Source organism: Hemibagrus wyckioides, linkage group LG03 (assembly GCF_019097595.1).
Source record: "Hemibagrus wyckioides isolate EC202008001 linkage group LG03, SWU_Hwy_1.0, whole genome shotgun sequence".
Classification (NCBI taxonomy): Eukaryota; Metazoa; Chordata; class Actinopteri; order Siluriformes; family Bagridae; genus Hemibagrus; species Hemibagrus wyckioides.
In genome coordinates, this window is record NC_080712.1 from 20,720,592 (window position 1) to 20,740,175 (window position 19,584).

The 19,584-nt window shown below is 37.1% G+C and overlaps 3 protein-coding genes across 3 annotated transcripts; 2 read left to right on the forward strand and 1 right to left on the reverse strand.

Annotated features, from left to right (window-relative positions):
- Positions 1–460: 460 nt before the first annotated feature.
- On the forward strand, positions 461–4,923 carry eif4e1c (eukaryotic translation initiation factor 4E family member 1c). The gene is made up of 7 exons (XM_058386252.1): positions 461–593; positions 1,551–1,642; positions 2,326–2,421; positions 2,568–2,631; positions 2,746–2,859; positions 2,968–3,107; positions 3,961–4,923. Exons 1-7 carry the CDS (start codon positions 576–578, stop codon positions 4,073–4,075), a joined length of 639 nt encoding a protein of 212 aa, XP_058242235.1. The 5' UTR covers positions 461–575; the 3' UTR covers positions 4,076–4,923.
- A 2,209-nt stretch (positions 4,924–7,132) lies between these two features.
- On the reverse strand, positions 7,133–12,197 carry si:dkey-228d14.5 (uncharacterized protein LOC796266 homolog). Its single transcript, XM_058386251.1, has 7 exons — positions 11,869–12,197; positions 11,039–11,086; positions 10,408–10,479; positions 10,243–10,310; positions 9,519–9,646; positions 8,786–8,963; positions 7,133–7,802 (listed from the first exon to the last, which is right to left on the reverse strand). The coding sequence occupies exons 1-7, from the start codon at positions 11,931–11,933 to the stop codon at positions 7,615–7,617; spliced, it is 747 nt and encodes a 248-aa protein (XP_058242234.1). The 5' UTR covers positions 11,934–12,197; the 3' UTR covers positions 7,133–7,614.
- Positions 12,198–13,564: 1,367 nt separating this feature from the next.
- zgc:110319 (uncharacterized protein LOC796111 homolog) lies at positions 13,565–18,642 on the forward strand. Its single transcript, XM_058378305.1, has 8 exons — positions 13,565–13,685; positions 14,576–14,670; positions 14,907–15,042; positions 15,428–15,494; positions 15,581–15,689; positions 16,330–16,393; positions 17,446–17,620; positions 17,738–18,642. The coding sequence occupies exons 1-8, from the start codon at positions 13,573–13,575 to the stop codon at positions 17,807–17,809; spliced, it is 831 nt and encodes a 276-aa protein (XP_058234288.1). The 5' UTR covers positions 13,565–13,572; the 3' UTR covers positions 17,810–18,642.
- The last annotated feature ends 942 nt before the right edge of the window (positions 18,643–19,584 follow it).

A 19,584-nucleotide genomic window follows, 5' to 3' on the forward strand; every position in this document is an offset into this window, starting at 1 on the left:
CTCCTTAACAAAATTCTTATTGCATCATTATAAGCTACTTGGAGCCTCTGTAAACTAGATGTTCTATAACTGAACCAAAAAATGAGAGGTATAAAGTTAAAAAGGTATAAAAAGCGGTATAAAGTATTATCTTTGTAGTAGAAGTATTATCTAATAATAAAGTATAATAAAGTATTATTTCTCAGTTTCATTTGTAAAAATAAATGAATGAAACAAAAGAGTAGATTGTGAGAACACCACTGTTTAGGATTTTGTTTTGGACCCCATGTTCAGGGACCACTCCCTTGCAGGTTGAGAATTTTCACTTAAAACAGTGGAGATGAGGATTTATAGAATAACATAGTAGAAGGTGATTTCATGAACAGACAGATCCCTGGACTCTGTGATTAGCTTGGTCAGGTTAGGGTCGGGTAAGAAGAGAGCTACAGGGTGGGTGCTGAAGCGTGGGCTTGTAGAACTGAGTCATTCATCAGCAGATTCGCGGTGTAGGAGTCCCGCGTGACTTCAACGGGTCGCCGTAGGTTCCGGTTTGTCTGTGTGACGTAACGAAGGGCCAGAAGAATTTTACAGGCAAGATGGCGACTTCGGAGCCGGTAAGAGAGAAAGGGGTGCACTTTAACGAGCTCGTTCTTGCGTTTCTAAAATGGCGAAGCCGAGATTTCTGCGTGTTTTTGGATTCGTTATGCTCCGATCATCCGAACAGTGATGGATTTGCGGCTCTGATGTCTGTGTGGAAAAGATGGGGTGCGCGGTCCTGCTGCTCAACTTCGGGTGGATGAGCAGCCGTGCTAAGCTAATGCTAGCTAATTATCTTCCAAATGGACTTGGACAGGGGGCAATGCCGCGGACTCGTGTCGGCGGCCAGAGAAACGATGGCGCTTATAGTGGTCATTTTAGATCGCGTTAATGCCTCAGTTGTAGATCGTCGTGTTAGTTACTCGTAAATGTAAGCACTTTGTGTGTTTTTTACCGGCGTGTCGGTTATTTCTGGTCAGTTGGACACGTGTGTTGGCTGCAGCTTTTTTTTGCTAGCTCTCGTACAGGGTAGTACACCGACACTGCTACACATCCACAGGCAGATTTAACAATCTTAGGATCGGGAATGCTTTGCTAAAATGTTTTTTTGGGGGAAAAATGTTTTTTTTTCCTAGTACGTTGCTGTAGTTGTGAATGAAGTAATATGAGCTAGCAGGCTAACATGTACGATGAGCTGGGTTCGTGATGAGCTGGATTGTTGTTCCGCCAGTAGAGGGTGTGTTGCATTTGGCAAGCCTCTTTCTTTATGTATTTTTTACTGCTTCCACTCACAAGCAGGCTAGTGAATGTAAATCGTGAGGTAGCAGGGATTATACTCGAGATTTAGCTTTCAGAAGGATCACTGTATTGCCTCTTCTCTGTATGAAGCTCTGTGTTGATGCTTTAGTTACTCCCTCATATTGCATTCGTCGTGCTGTGTTCAAATGTTTCTAGGTCAAGTTCTATAACCATAATTCAATATGTTAAATGTATGTTAGATGTGAAAAACCGAAATGTTATTATTGTTCATTCAGCGAGGACCTGAAAGTGAAGAGGGCTCGAATGACAGTCCCACACCAGTTGCTGCCAGTCCTGAACAGTATATTAAACATCCTTTGCAAAACAGGTAACTATTTATTCTTTAAACACTTTTTGTCCACAATAACTAATCATACAGAGTCCTAATGGCCTTGGGTTTCATTATAATCCAGCCACTGAAAGAGGAAATTTCTGGAAACCTGAAGGAGATGCAAAGCTTCATAGTGTCAGGTTCCACGTTTCCTTTTCTGCCATCACATTCATCACAGTCTCTCAGCTGGAGTGACAATGTATTATTCTTCCACCCTGAATTGTGTAGGGTGTGTGTGTGTGAGAGAGAGAGAGAAAGAAAGAGGACACTGTGACAGTCTGTCACTGTGCTGTTGGCCAATAGGAAGTGCTGACCACACATGGTGAGCTGTGTATTCTTCCAGAGCCATCGGCCTTGTTGCTGGATGCCGCTCACCTTTCTGCTCTCTCTGCACCCAATGAGAAGCCTGGGTTATTCTGAGTGTCTCACACTAGAATTTTTAAACTTTATTATCCCCAAGTCATTGGACCTTTGGACCATTCTTGCTTTCATTTATAACCTTCGTCTTAATCCCCCTTTCTGTCTCTGAATATATCTACTGCAGTTTTCCAAAGTGTACATTATCTGATTAAAGATTTTGCGATCATCCTGTGTTAGAAGCAGTTTAAAGGTTTGTCTGCTGTAGGTATTTAGTCTCTGTTTATTTGCTTGTTTAAGTTTCCACTGTATCCTCTCTGCAGATGGGCTCTCTGGTATTTCAAAAATGATAAGAGCAAAAGCTGGACGGAAAACCTGCGACTGATTTCCAAGTTTGACACAGTGGAAGATTTCTGGGCGTAAGTGGCACTTGTGGTTTGTGACTGTTAAAGCACTATTGTTGTTTTTGTTTTTTTTGTTTGTTTTTTTTTAGTTTTGATTTTATGAAATGCTCCTCTGAGTCTTTGTAGAAATAATCAGTTTCTGTTCCACTTTATTCCTGCAGGTTATATAACCACATACAAAAACCTAGTAAGCTTGGATATGGCTGTGATTACTGTTTATTTAAGGTATGGTTGAAAGATTTCAATTTCTGTTGAGTCTTTTGGCAGTACAATGTCTCCACTAGCATCCTGTGTTTAGTGATCTCACACTGTGTATGTTGTGGCTGCTCTGTGTCTCAGGATGGGATCAAGCCCATGTGGGAGGATGACAGGAATAAACTTGGAGGGAGGTGGTTAATGACGCTCAGCAAACAGCAGCGACACAATGACCTCGATTGCTACTGGATGGAGACAGTAAGTTACATATTTTCCTCCCAGAAGTATTTTGCTTCTGAAGGGAAAGCTCTGTATCTTAATTCTTTGTGAATTGTTTTAATGTCGCTTTCTCAATGTGCTTTGCAGCTGTTGTGTTTAATTGGCGAATCTTTTGACGAAGCCAGTGAAGATGTTTGCGGGGCAGTAGTTAATGTTCGTCCAAAAGGGGACAAAATATCCATCTGGACAGGCAACTGCCAAAACAGGGACGCTATTATGACGATAGGGTGAGTTTTATTATTTTTTAGTTTTTGTTGCACTTTAATTAAAAATAGCTGTGACTGTTGCATAATCAATAGACGCAGCTATGAGTTGCCCACATCCAGGAGAAATGAAACCCACTGAGTTGAATAACATGATGTTAATATTTTAGTTCTCACTTCTGTATATAGAACTTTACACGTACTGACCACTTTATTAGGAACACCTACATTCATCCAATTATCCTAATCAGCCAATCATGTGGCAGCAGTGCAATGTATAGACACACACACAAAACAACACAGGCTCAATAAAACAAAACAGAAAAATCAGTGTAGCCTCAGATTTTTTTTTTCCTAGGCTGAATGGAGTGGAACCCAGTGTGCTCTTCTGCTGTTGTAGCTCATTCAACTCAAGCTTTGATGTTTAGTGTGTTCTGAGATGCTTTTCTGCTTACCACAGTTATGAAGAGTGATTATTTGAATTATTACATCTATCCTGATAGCTTGAACCAGTCTGGCTATTTATACCTCTGACCTCTCATCACCAAGGCGTCTCCACCAATAGAACTGTTACTTAAGTTTTTTTCCCCTTTATTGCCTTGTTCTGAGTAAACTCTAGAGACGTGTGTGTGTATGAAAAGCCCAGATTTTTTTGAAATACTTCAGGACTGTGTACATTGTGTTGCTGCTACATGATTTGCAGATGAGAGCTAGACAAGGAAGTAGGTGTACAGTTGTTCCTCATAAAGTGCTCATCGAGTTTACTGTAGAATTTGAGCTCTTTATCACAACTATAGATCTTTTCAGTCACTTCTCCATGTGTGATGTACAACTGTTTATACATGCTTCTGCTTTTTTTTCCCCCCGTTTTATTAAGGCAACAATACAAAGAGCGCTTGAATCTCCCCGTCAAAAACATACTTGGATACCAGTCCCACGATGACACCTCTAGCAAAAGTGGCTCTACGACAAAGAACATGTATTCGGTTTGAAGAAGACTTTCAAGTTGTAGGTTTATTAAAATTACGAAATTTGCATCACATTATTATGTTTAAGTTGTCAACTGCTGTAGAGTCCTTCCTTTAAAAAAAAAAAAATAGAAAAATGTCAAACGTGCATTTGTAGTACTCCATTCTAAACGAAACAAGAATATCTTCTGGTTTTGACCTGTGAGAGGGACGGCATCGGCCGAAGCTATACGATTCACGCTAGATGATCTTATAGAATTCAGACATTATGCTAACTAATAAAAGTGCCCTAGCTGAAAAGATTTACAGTTTAGACTGAAAAGACACTGTTCTTTCCTTTAACCTTTGTTTTTTCTCATGCTTTTTGATTATGAAAAGTGTTTTTTTTTGGGGGGGGGGGTTAAATAGCCCAAAAACTATGAACACATGAAGAGCCGACAGCTTAACTCATAAATTTTATGGCCCGCAACTATTTTAACATGCTTTAGTTAGAGGTGTTTGGCATGAAACATGATTGCAGAGGCACCTGTAGAGAGAATATCATAAAGGTTTGTAAAAAAAAAAAAAAAAAAGCGCTGCGGTTGCTCTCCAGGTTCGAGATTCGGACGAGCAGCCGATCGTTGTTTCAGCTACGCTGGAATTGTGGAATCTTGCTTGTGGACCTACTTTCACCTTTTGTGTTAGCCCCACATCTATTTATGACGTACAAATTGCAGTTGAGCTACTTAGTGCGAGGATGACTTAAAAACCCATTTCTGTTTTCCATTATTATTATTTTCCTTCATTTGTTTTTTGAAGTTGTTTAGTAATGTGGACTACTGCTTAATATAGAACATTTTTACAGTGAATTATACAGTAAAAAAAAAAAACAAGAAACATATACAGCTATGCTTTTAGGTGTGCTTTTCACCTTTTCCTCTTACAATCAGCATTGTAAACATCTAATTTGCACCACAGTGGGTGAATTAAAATGAAGACAATACTCATTGTGAATTTATTTTGTTCATAATGTATCTATCTGTAATTCCAGGATGTATATTACCTTCTTTCAAAGTAAAGGTCACATGCTTTGCATTAACAGAATTATTTGTGCTTTTTCTTTACTGTCGGACAGGAGTGGTGAAAGATGGTACAGCAAAGCACTTCACAGTGTAAAATTCACTTTGTGTTGCTTCATAAGTCATGGGTATATCAGTTTCGTAAAAAGACCTGTTGTTTTTTTTCCCCACCTAATTAAAGCTCACATGCATTGGTCATATTTGTGAAATTAGCCACTGACAATGTATACCACATCTCTATCCTCTGACTATTTGCCAGACATTACCTTGCCATCCATCTGTTGTATACAAATGTAACTGTGTAAATAGAGATGGTAAAAGAAAATAAAAAGGGGGAAATGTACCTGTCTATTGAACACAAGTTTCTAATTTACAGTCAATAAACAGTGATTTATCCTGAATTCTGTGTTTAGAGACTAAAGCTCATAAACGTATAGCCTCTGGACATGCATACATGTACAAAACCTCAGAAAATGAATATAATGAATAATATGAAATTATATTTATGGTTTGACGCACAACTAGGGGAAAACAATCATATGGACAGTTTAATGCAGTCATGGGAGAAAAAGAAAGCCCACCCTCCTTAAATTCTGTGATTTATCAGGGCTTAAATAGCAATTATTTGGTCCTTGCAAAGTTCAGAAAAAGGAACAAATAACTTTGTGACGACAAAAAGACAGCAGAGTTCAATATGTAGTCGATTTCTCCAAAAAGAAAACCATTCAGAAAGCAGGTGGCAAAAATCTGTGTTTAATTTAATATAATTAGTTAATATGTGGAACTGTCTCTAGCAACAATACTGTAACTTAAGGAATATTTTCTGTAGGAGATTATTATTAATCCGTCATCATTTTATAGACCCCTTTCTTTACAATATTACTTCAGTTCATTGATGGTTCAGATTATTTATTTATACACAGCACTCTTAATATCCTTTTGCAGCATGTTAGAGCAGTTCAGGTCTGGACATGGTCATTCCAACACCTTGCTTTTATTTTGTCTTTAGCCATTCAGAGATCTGTTTATTGGCGTGCTTGAGATTCTGTTGCATGACCCAGTTTCAGCTCGGCTCAAGCTGACAGACAGATGGCCTCACATTTGTCTGAAGAATATTCTGGTCTAAAATGGAGTACATTGTTTTCTCCATGACTGCAGGTCCTGTGTCTGCAAATACAAGCTCAAATCATCCCCCCCTCCACCACCAGACATAATTTGTATATAAAGTTTGTGGTCATGTGCAGTGTTTTTTTGTTTTTTGTTTGTTTGGTTGCCCAAATATGGAATCCCAAATCATGCTACAAAATACTTTTTAGAGAGAAGGGTTTCTTTCATAGCCACTTGTTTTATCTTTTCCAGTCATGAACATTTAAAGTGCTTAAAGGTCACATGATACAGCTCTTGAGATTTTCTCAGAGGATTAAATGGTCTGACCTTGGACTGATTTTCCTGGGAAGATCATTTATAAACCATCCTTCTCACTGTAGAATGGTGAACTATCAGGAGTTAAAGCCCAACCCAGACTAATGAGCAGCAACAATTGCTTTTCTGAGGTCATAGTCGATGTCCTTCATGTCTTCCTACGATGATTCAGACACACCTATGTACTCAAGAAGAATAGAGTGCCAAAGGCAGTGGCAGCTTAATGGACCTGGGATTCATCTTCAGTAACTGCTTTGTCCTGGCAAGGCTTGCGGTGGATCTCAAGAACACTAATATGATCTTTCCACATTCATACCAAGATTCACACTGTATCCAGCTGTTGGCATTTTTACATTATGAAAAGCTGATCTGCTTGTACCTATAAATATCACCAGTTTCAGCATATTCAGTGACCAGTGGGCGGAGCTACATTTTGCAATATATTAACCAAGAGCACATGACTATATCACAAAAATATGAAAAGGGCTATTTGGATATACTAAAAAAAATAGTAAAGGATTAATGATCCATGGAAAAGTCAAAACAAATTAGTAAAATTTATTGGTCTTTAAATTAATTCAGTTTGGTAACCCCTGTGCTGTCATGTGTAAATGATGTTTACTTACATTTATATAACAAAGCAAATGAACGGATCTTGCGCTTTATAAATATAACAGACATGCCTCGGTTTCTCAAAACATATTAAATATGTACTTCATCCAATCCTGACAAAATTTACAAACCCATCGTATACATATACAATGAATTTATTTCTGTTTGAGGTATTTTGTGATCAGATTAAATAAGCTAACGATAGTGACTACTGAGGGAGAATTCTGTAAAAAAATATATATATACAGCCTGCGTATATTTAGCGTTTACAGAATACTGCAAGTATGAAATTCCAACCGAGGCTGAGGCTTGCATTTGTGCAAAAACTATGCTTACACGTCACAAAAATGAATCATAAGCCGGTTTACGGGTTTGCTTCTCTAGCATCCTCTCTAAACTTTCCAGTTTGGACACAAGCTCCTAAGAAATGACAAAGATTTGTTGCTTATTAAGGTAAAGGAGGCATGGACATCAGGACAGAATGATAGTGCTCTCTTCCTCCCGGTTTGAGAGAAGTACTGAAAGCATTCCAGAAGAGAAGAAATAAAACTCCACGGCGTAGCTGAGTTCGAAGAGCTCCAGGTTCATGCTGAGTGTCCACTCAAAAATGGCGGAGATGTGCCTGTAGTAGACCTCCGTTTGAGAAAAGAAAATGCAGTCTGACAAGCAGAGGTTAAGGAATAACTTTCGGAAGGACTGTATAAAGAAACAGTCATTTGTTATATTTGGTTTGTCCATAAACACAAAACTGAGAATGTAACACACTCTGACATTATGTTAGTTGTCGTAGTGGAGTGGTCACACCAGTCTACAGACTTGATTCCCTGCTGATTTACACCTTGTTCCTGGTGTTGGGACACATAGGTCAGGATACAGGTGACTCTTTGCTAGCATGGCTTCTATGCAACAACAGATGTGATTGGGGTTGCTCTTGCATTTAAAGAAATGAAACAGCACTGCTTGCATATTTAACTGTAGTTCTATGAACATTCTGTCAGTTGGACCCACCTTGGCATGGTTTAAGAGGAAATATGCACTGAATGATAGTATTTGTTGCAAACACTGTGTCACACACCACTGCTGGAAGCCTTTAGCATGCAAGTGCACAAAATAAATCCAGATGTTTCAGCTGCAAAGGACAGTTTTGCACTCAGATTTCCACCACTGAACAGTTCAACGCAATAGAATCGACTTTAAAACTACAATGAATTAAAAAATGACTCGTATTTACTCGTAGTTCCTTTTTACACAATTTTACACACTTCATGAAGTATATAGTGATAAAAGGGAAATTATTCAGAATCAGAATCAGGTGACATCTGGATGAGGATGTGTTCCCCTTTAAGCCCGGTTCCTCTCAAGATCTCTTCTCTCAGATTGCCAATGTAAATTCATATCCATAATTTATATATTTCTGTAAAGCTGTTTATTAAAAGCGCTACACAAAATAAAATGGAATTGAGTTGAGTTTCACACCACCGCAAGCTCAAGGAACCACAGTTTAACACAATATGTAACTAGTGTCTTGTGTCCTAGAAATAAATTAAATCATATTCAAATCAAATGACCCAGCCAGCTGCTTTCTTGTCACACCAGGACTTAATTTTGCTACTTATGTAATGTATACGCATAGGTAGGATACAGAGGATGGTCAGTGTAACCTGGATGCTGGAGAACACGATGCGTATTGGGTAGAGGAAGTGCTCTAGTCCAGTTAGCCTACACCTGCTTGTCAGAAATGTGAGCTGTACCGTGTAGAAGCAGATACACACAAAGCTCAAAGCAGCTCCTAGGTTATGCAGAAAAATAAGCTCGCCTGGCTGCAAGAAAAAGAAAACAAAACACAAAGACATATTTGATATTTAGGGGACTTGATTGTGTAATGCAGTCTTATACAACTGGCAATCAGGAACATTTAGGTACTGAATAGTGTATTTACTGTTCTGCTTTCATTAATGCACTGCAATCTACACAATTGTGCTACACTATTTTATCAAAGACAGTTTATTTAAGATTTAATAACCCCTTATCTTATTTCCTATGCTCATATTGTTTTCCAGCTTTGTGTCTGAACATTCCTACTGAATTACAGTAGTAGTTTAATCTTTAAAATCATTTTATTGCATTGCGTAATAATTTGTACGATTACAATCCCGCAGCCGAGTTTGAAAAACCTGATTTAATTTCTGGTTAGGCAATGGTTTTAAACATTAGGTGATATTTCTGTAATTCTTATACTGACGTTAACGGTTATTTATCAATCAGCAATGCACACATACCACACATATCATAGCTAATGAGATATTTCTGTTTTATCTGTACATGATCATACAAACCAATAAATATTTCTTTAGTCACTTACTATTTGTACTTACATTGCAATTTCCAGCTATAAAGGCACCAACTCCAGCAAGACAACCAAAGATCATGGCACACTTACTGAGGAAGGCATGCACATTGCAGTTCAGTATATGTGCATGATGGAAAATACTGAAAACCACAACTAGACAAAAAGAGAGAGGGTACAGTATTATTCATTCATCTTCAGTAACTGTTTTATCCTGGTTAGATTCACAGTCGTTAAAGAGCCTATTCCAGGAAAACTAGGTACAAAGCAAAAATATCCCCTTTATGGGATGCCACTATGTGCACAAAATGTATAGTATTATAGTGTTTTCATATGTGGCATTTTCTTTGCCGCTAATGCTCCTAAAGCAACTTTCTTATACGTAACTATATATACGTATAAGTATACACTGACCAGGCATAACATTATGACCACCTACCTAATATTGTGTTGGTCCCCCTTTTGCTGCCAAAACATCTGACCTGTCATGCACTGTGTATTCTGACACCTTTCTATCAGAATCAGCATTAACTCCTTCAGCAATTTGAGCAACAGTAGCTTGTCTGTTGACTGAAATGTTCACTTGCTGCCTAATATATCCCACCCACTAACAGGTGCCATGATGAGGAGATAATCAGTCTTATTCACTTCACCTCTCAGTGCTCATAATGTTATACCTGATCTGTGTATACTGTCAAACCATAGGCTCTACTTAATTGAATTAAATGTATCATAATAGGTAAGACACTTACATAAAAATGAAGCCCCGTTGATTGTAGCACTAAACAGGGAATTTTCTGGAAAGTTGGTTCCACTTCCACTAAAATGTAAGAAGAAAAATACATGGATCAAGACTGGCGTGACAAACCCAAAGTGTCAGAATTCCAAGATGTTTATTGGAAGAATGTCTGGCTAACCTTATCGTGGGTATTTGATTTTTTGTACAGCAACTTTCAGTATCAATTGCCAGACATGAGTTGCTGTATTCCCTGGAAAAGAGATTTATTGATGAATAAAACCAGAAACATTGATTTATTCCCTGTATATGATTAAGTTCAGGGTCACAGTGGCTCTACTCTGGAAACACTCTGGCAGGACTGCACACTGAACAAGACACCAGCTCATCATTCGCACACCTTTAAATCAGTAAGCAAGCCAACAACAAGGGATGTTCTAAGGAGGTCAGAAGAAAACTAAAACATTAACGTACAGACGAAGCAAGAGACTCTCAATTAATAAATCTTACAGCGGTGAGGCAAACACTACATCCTGCGTCACGGCCGTGTGTTTTTTTCAGCCAAGTATAAAAATATAATAAACCATTTCAAGGTCATCGTGACGTAGACATATCAACAAAGACGTAGAAAATTCCAGAAGTGTGAACTGAGTAGTGATTCAGTAATTCAAAGCTATGGCATCGTACTCAGTGAAACAATGTTAGCCTTGTAGTGCTGGTACATCACTGCACAAGCACAAAGCTCAGTTTATCAACTACATTTGATATGGAAGAAACATGATAATGTGGTAAGAATTCTATTTAAGACATACCAATTACTCAGTGGGCAGATGTGGTGAAATCTTAATGCGAGTCCATACCTACAATAAAAAAAAAAGTTTTATATATATATATATATATATATATATATATATATATATATATATATATGTATATATGTATGTATGTGTATATATATATATATATATATATATATATATATATATATATATATATATATATATATATATATATATATATATATATATATATATATATATATATGCACACAACTTTATTCTTTATTTACAATAAGCCAAGCCCTCATCAGCAGCTTTGGTGAATGGTTAATGAATAACCCGGAACTCTGTGATAAAGACTGAATTAGATATACACACAGAATGAGCAATTTCAGAAGACAAATTACAGGAAAATCCATCTTTTGACCTACTGGATTTGCTGATAAATGAAAGACTACAGGTAAACCGACAGCTACACAGCATGACCGGTGAGAGTTCAGCTAAGAAAGACAATGTGACCGAGTCTTTGCGTTTACTTTCCCATTTCTGTAAAGAAGTGTGTTTAATTAGTAAGATTTAAATTTTATCATAGTATGTAACATCACATATTTTATATGCTTCAAATTTAAAACACCTTTTAATTCATCGTTGTTGGGATTTCTAAAATATGGTTCCAAGATACAACCCAAAATACACAAAACAAGAAAAATGTGATTCAAAGTGATTCAACTTCTCAAGCAATCTTGCAATATTCTCTCTAACATAATAAATGAGTTACACAGGTTAGACAAAGAACAAGTTGATAGATCTCAAGTCATTGTTTGCATTCTCAAAAACATTATAATCAAGACAGTTTGACTTACACCGTCCAGCATCCGACGAATGAGACACCACTGAGACTGAGGGGTAAAATAATCCAGAAGCCCATGTCTTTTCAGATGAATTAGCAAATGATTTAAGGGGATCTGATTCTGAGATTGCCAGTGATTCTCTTCTGAATAGACAATGTTACCCAGTCAAGTGTGTCAGCTTCATTGTGTTCTTGATCTCAGAAGAAGAAGGTTCTTCCAAATGAGAGGATCTTACCGGTTATCCATGTCTTTCCACCATCCTAACTACATTCTTCTAAGGCTGCACTTTGACAGATTTCACACTCTTTGCCTCCTTTGACCACTCCTTGCACCACATGGCCTTGTTAGAAAGCAGGAATGAGAACATTTGGGCTGGGTCAACTTAGCTTTATCTCACTGTTTGCTTAGGCCTTGTGCTTATTCATTCAGCTCTAACTCTTCTCACTTAATCACACTGCCTAGTGATAGTGAAATAGGTTTGCCGTTAGAGTTCAAATCTCAGGTTTGCAGTACAAAACAACATGTTGCTTTTGTTCCTGTGTTAGTTCCTAGACAACAGTTCAGGGCGCTTGAACATGCACTACTAAGAGAGGTTTGTCGTGAGGAAAGGAAATTAATTTAAAGGGGGCTTCAATATAAATGTGTTTTAAGGAAACAACCGATGGATTTCTCAGTGTCAAAGGAAACGTAAATGAATAAATAAAAGAACCATATTTATCAATATTTAATTGTAATTGAAATTAATAAAGCGCCTTGGTGTAGGTTTCATGGTAAAAGCCCAAAATTTTGAAGCTCCAAAATTAATTGCTGCTAAGTAGTTAATGCGTTTCTTAATATCAGTCCTAGCGATTGTGCGGCAGAAAAAAACACCGGCTTCAGCCTTATTAAAAAAAAAGGGGTCTCTCTCTCTCTCTCTCTCTCTCTCTCTCTCTCTCTCACTCACTCACTAATATAGATATATATACTCAGTCCCAGCAAATCTGAAGTTAGGGTGCATCCTGAAACTCCTAAAAAGTCTTATTCATTATATGGTGTACTATTTTCTTTCTATCTATCTATCTATCTATCTATCTATCTATCTATCTATCTATCTATCTATCTATCTATCTATCTATCTACATACATACTGGTAGTGTTATCTTCAGTCAGCTTCACTGTAAAACGTGTGTGTGTGAGTGTGTTTTAAGGGGGGTGGGGGTGTATTGATCACATGAAACAAGATTATTACTGAGTAAGCGACAAGGAACACTTCTCATTTTGGTTTATTTATTTCCTTATTTAAGAACAATGGCTATTTTATTGCACAATCCATGAACTTTAGGAATGTAACGGTATCCAATATGTTTTTTAGCCTAACTAAGATAAATATTTTTAATCGTAAAAATATGCTAACTAGAGGGTAAGACTTTAAAGATGATTAACTCTGATCGATATACAGGGCTGAGGGTTTGAGATCTGCAGCCATAATCACTTTCACTAGTTCATCACAATTAGCAGAACGCAGCGCTGCCTGTGTGTCATTTATTAAGGACCCCTGAAGTAGTTGACTAATCAACTGCCCTGTGAATATAAATACAAGTTCATTATTTACAATTAATTCTGTCTAGAAAATCCGATGTTTAGTGTTCAGTCACTTTTAATGCTTCATGTCTTTTTTCTTTTCATTTTTTTTTTAAATTATGATATCTAACATAAGCTCTTGGCTTTACAGGAGAAATGTTAGATAAACAACGTAGGGTCCTAAATATCATAACAGTCAACATGGCGGCGTCTTTCAGGAGGACTATCCTGAAGCTCATGCTGTTGCAGGAGTCTTCGCGTTCATTTAGGTTTGTAACTAAAAAGACAGTTGTTTAGAAATTTTTACGTTCTCAGCTACTGAGCTAATGTGGAGTAACGTTGTTCAGCATAGCCGAGAGTTTAATGGACGAACTTGGCTAGCTAGCTGAACAAATGCCGATAAAGTTAGCTATATGAACCTAGCTTTGTTTTTCTTTCTTATTAACTCATATATTCAGACACAAAAGACACAGTTTAGGTTGATGCGTAATGGAAATGCAATGGCGACATTTTCACAAGTAACAAACTAGATAGTTAGTTAGGTTAACTGCTGTTAGTTTTTATGCTTTTACATGCGTCACTAAATGCACCAATATAACTAGCGGTTACACATGATGTGCAGATATTACAGGAATAAAAGCAAAAAACACGAATAAAAATCCCCAAGGTGATGCTACTTCATAATTTATTTTTATGCCATCTGTTGCTGTTTGTATTTCTGTCTCAATGAACTTCCGCATGGTCTAGCTGTACATACACTATATTGCCAAAAGATTTGGGACACCCCTCCAAATCATTGACTTCAAGGGTTGTGTTTGGCCCCTTAGTTCCAGTGAAAGGAACTCTTAATATTTCAGCATACCGAGACATTTTGGACAATTTCAAGCTCCCAACTTTGTGGGAACAGTTTGGAGATATACCTACTTCCTTACAGTTTCTAGATGGAAAGAGGATTCTTAAGGAATTCCACTTATCACTTCAACAGGTCCAATTTCAAAAGAAAAGATATGACTAGAAACTTAATTGCACTGAATTGTCGAATTGTTTTAGAATATTACACTAGACAGGGAAATCCTCTGGAAACATTTTACTACTCATTTTAGAATGGATATATTGTTCAGATTAGCAAATAACAAATGAAGCAAAATATTTTCCACAGGTTTTCAGTGAAAGACACAAGCCAGTGCCGCTCCCTGTGGTCAGTCCACAAGCACGGTATACAAGTTCAACAGTCACCGAATAAACAGTTCACAGGTGAGTTGTTTTGAAGCCTCTCCATGTATTTATTATTAAAAGGCATTTAAATAACATTTATCTGATTTCAGTAATCAGTGCTATGTAGGTTCCACAACATCATCTAGTAATGGAAGTAAATTAACTAGGTTGGTTGTTGAAATAGATTTTGGATACAGTTTGCTTTCATTTAACCAGTATGTTTGAGTGGTGGTGTTAGTGTGATATCAATGTGTGTGTTTGTTTTTTTTTTACAGTACGATGGCTGTCAGTTTATACAGAAGACACACCAAACCCCAGGAGTTTAAAGTTCCTTCCCGGGAAACCTGTGCTGGGAACGGGAACGCTAGACTTTCCTAATTCAAATTCTGCAGATTGTTCTTCTTTAGCTAGGTAACATCTCCAAATGGAACTTTTGCTTAAGTTTGTTCTGATCAGTAAAACATCTCGAGTCCCTGCAAAAAATGATTTAATAATTGTAGTTAAAATTATTTTAATGAGTGTTTTTAATGTGCTTTTCTGTTTTACTGAGTAGCTGGGAAAATTACATTCAGACGGAGAACATAGCCAACACAGACAAGATTGAAGGACAGCTTATCTATGTTTAGCACTTAATGTTATGCCTGGTCTATTTGTCCTTGTTCTTTTGGTTCCCCTTGATTGCAGAACTAGTCTGTACTTCCTTAACCTGCTTGTATGTCATTTCATGTGTCACCGATTAGACATGAACCATTGATGTAAGACTAGATTTTTAAAATTATTTTCCCTGTTTCTACAGGAATCTTTTTCAGGTTGAAGGAGTAAAAAGTGTGTTTTTTGGCCCTGATTTCATCACACTTACAAAGGTGAACCAAATCAAATGTTAAGTGTATTTATCTAGACTTGTCCAAAACTTCAAAAGTAGATGCTACTTCATTGCTCTTGATTCTAGACAAATGATGTCGAGTGGGCAGACATTAAACAGCATGCAATTGAGATCATCATAAAGTTCTTTGAAAGTGGAGAACCTGTAACAACAGGAGTGACACATCCAGAGAGCAGTAAGTAAAGCACTTCAGAGCTGTTCCATAAGGTCTGCTATTAGGAATTCTGCCAGAACACAGATACAGAAAGTAAATGTAGGTAATTGTCAGGCAGCTTTTTTTGTTTTTTAGCTGTTTTCTTCCAAAAAAAAAAAAGTTTCACAGAAGGATCAGTTTTCTTCGACATTTCTTCTCAAACATAATTAATCAGCCACTCAAGGAATGTTTGATGGTTGGTGAATGTTTTGTCCAAGAGTTGCTAGATAACAAATAATGGAAATGTACAGTACTTTAAGCAAATCTTGGACATCTAGAGTCACTTTTTACCACACAGCAGGTTGGTATCATTCTTCTGGGAGAAGTTGAATTGATCCAGAAAGCTATACAGATAACACGTTGAACTTAAATTTCTAAGTGCAGACTCTTCCTGGTATTTTACAAAATCATGTATTTAAAAAAAAAAAAAGATTGGGTGGCTTAACAAAGCAAATATATGGCAATGTCTCTGACTGCTAGCAGCGTCAGTCTTGGTAGCTCCAGTGATTATGGAGTAAATATCAGAAATTGTTTAATTGATTTTTGTTTAGCTCAATCCATGTCAAACTCTGATGTGCTGAGATATTTAATCTTTTAATCTGTCTGTATTATCATTTTGTAGATGCGTCAGAGGAGGAGGATGAGATTGTCTCAATGATTAAAGAGCTTTTAGACACTCGAATCAGGTAACTTATGTTAAATGATTTTGCATATGAAGGACTTACAAGTGTTAATTAGTAGCCTAAGTGTTAAAGAATTATTTTCCTCAGTAGCTAAGAAAGTTCTAGCTATGGCAGAGACTCTAAACAGGACCTTGTGCTGGTATTACAGTGCTGCTCTAGTAATGAAAAATGTTACACAAATGTACCACATTACACACAACAGCTTCTTATGTGTCTTCACACAAAACAGGATAGCCACACATTTATTGTTCTTGGATACTGCACTACTTTTATAACCTTTTTACCGTCATCACCTTCTGCTTAGTGGTGTGTGCACGCTGATCCCCCACCTAAAGTCAACAGTCAGCTGCTTGGTTTTGCTGATGTTGTTGGGGAGGTTGCACCACTCCATGAGGAGTTTCACTTTCTCCCTGTATGGTTTCCCATTATAGTTAGGGATGACTGTCTAATGAGTAAGCTAAACAGATGCTGTTTTCTCAAACAGAAAAAATATATCTAATTTTCCTTCATTGAGGAATTACTCAGTAAATCGGACCAAAAGAGAACATTTGCATTAAAGTAAAGATTTGCCATCTGTTGTATTAGTACCAGTAAAGGTCCTTTTTTCTATCACAGAGGATCATAACGACTAGTGTGTACTTTTTAAGGTTTAAAACCTTCTATTAAGAAAAGAACAGCTATATAAGCGCTAGTAGTGTACTCTTGTGCAGACGGTTCAGCCTAATACATGTGAAGTGATGAGACGATGACCATCCAAGTCCATAAGTAATAAATAATGCCAGAAATGTAAATAATAAATGGTTAATGAACAGATTTCAAATTCAGATGAATTCCTCAAGAAAGAAATAATTCATGTGAAATATCCAAAGGATGCGAATTAAAGATCCAAAGAAGGGCACAGCACTTTCTCTGCTTTAAACAATTTGGCTTATTCTTTGAAGCAACTGTTTACTCTTTGTAGAATTACAATATTACTAAAATTAAGCCAGTGGTTGACTTATGTGAAACAGTACAGGATTGTAGAAAAGCGTCTTGATATGTTCTCTGGTTCTCAGGCCTACTGTACAGGAGGATGGTGGAGATGTCATCTTTAAGGGCTTTGAGGATGGCACAGTGAAGCTGAAGCTGGTTGGCTCTTGCACAGGCTGTCCCAGTTCCAGTGTTACCCTGAAAAGCGGCATACAGAACATGCTGCAGTTCTACATTCCAGAGGTGGATGATGTTGAACAGGTGAGAGATTATCTTATCATTTTAGGTAGTGACATGGTCAATGTGGAAAATTTTTGAATCCTTCAGTTCAATACCTCATGTGTACTCCTCACACATTTCTCTGTTGCATTTGTTCAGGTGGAGGATGAAGTGGATGAAGTCAACATGAAGGTGTTTTTAGACCTGGAGAGAAAATTAAAAGACTCATAGCTATGAGTCCCAAGCTGTTTTGATGACCTGAAGATTTTCATCATGTCCATAGCGACCAGCTCCATTATACACAGTTGTAATAGTATTCTGGCCTCTAATAAATAATTAATCGTACATTATCCTGGTCAAGATATCAGTGGAGCTGGAGACGACCCCAGGGACACCAGGCGTGGGGGGGAAATGCATCCTGAATGTGACGCCAGTTCGTCACACTGCATCATATGAACACATACGCACACATTTGCACGTATTCACACTCCTTCACACTTTTTGTGTACATTATAGTGAACGAAATAGCAGGTATCTAATTTTTACCCTACAGTTAAACTAAAAAACAAAATGTAAATAATAATAAAAAATATGAATATGCATTATTTACAAATAATAAAAGTCAAAGACAAAAAGTTTTTCATTTTTTAACAAAGCTTTGCTATAAGTTCTCAAACTTTAATTCAGCATACTCATGGTTTTACCCAACACTGTATATAATTCAAGATAGGATTTAAATACAGGACTAAATACTTTAGAGTTAAATAGTATTGTAACTCCATTAAAATCACAAGGCAAATATAATTCAGGTGTAGCTTGAAATGTGTAGCAAACTATTCACAATCAAAAGCCTGTCTATTATGCTTTAGTGTAGGTGGTATTGTAAATATCACCTTGAAACTGTAAATTGTAGATCCTGAAAGCCAGCAACTGTCTGTATTGAGCTTTGCATGCTCTCCCCATTATGGTGCCTTGCGATCCAGTGTGTATTTCTACCTCGCATTCAGTGTTCAGGTTTTGTATTTGCCATGACGCTGATCTGAATAAAGCTGTTATTAAAGATACATGAGGGAATCGGTATGTCTTTTGGTAGAATTTATGACTATTATTATTTTACATGGGTTAATAATAGATGTTATTAATAAGAATGCAGTCTGGCCATTATTCAGTACATGTGAAATACACCAGAAAAATTTCCTCAGTCTCTTGGAAACTACCTGTTCAATATGGAGCTGCTGGAACTGGTCTTTTCTTTTTAAATATAAGGAATGATAATGCATAATGAAATAATCATTATTATTAATAATAATAATAATGAATTAATAAAGATAAGACAATGTTTATAAATATGCTTAAATGAATATTATACACTGATCAGGCATAACATTATGAGCACTGAGAGGTGACGTGAATAACACTGATTATCTCCTCATCATGGCACCTGTTAGTGGGTGGGATATATTAGGCAGCAAGTGAACATTTTTCCTCAAAGTTGATGTGTTAGAAGCAGGAAAAATGGGCAAGCGTAAGGATTTGAGCGAGTTTGATGAAGGGCCAAATTGTGATGGCTAGACAACTGGATCAGAGCATCTCCAAAACTGCAGCTCTTGTGGTGGTGTTCCCGGTCTGCAGTGGTCAGTATCTATCAAAAGTATCCTTTACATCCTCCAAGGGCCTCACCTTGCAACTTACAGGACCTAGGGGATCTACTGCTAATTTCTTGGTGCCAGGTACCAAAGCACACCTTCAGGGATCTAGTAAAGTCCATGCCTCGACGGGTCAGGGCTGTTTTGGCAGCAAAAGGGGGACCAACACAATATTATGCAGGTGGTCATAATGCTATGCCTGATCAATGTATATTATAATTATTTATAAATTATTATTCTGACCTAGTATAAATCTAAGCTTGAGACATACCATATTTATTATATGGTAAAGGGACAATAACTGATTTCAAAAACATTATCTTTCAGTGAAATTTGGTTTCAATTCTTTGTTCAAATCAT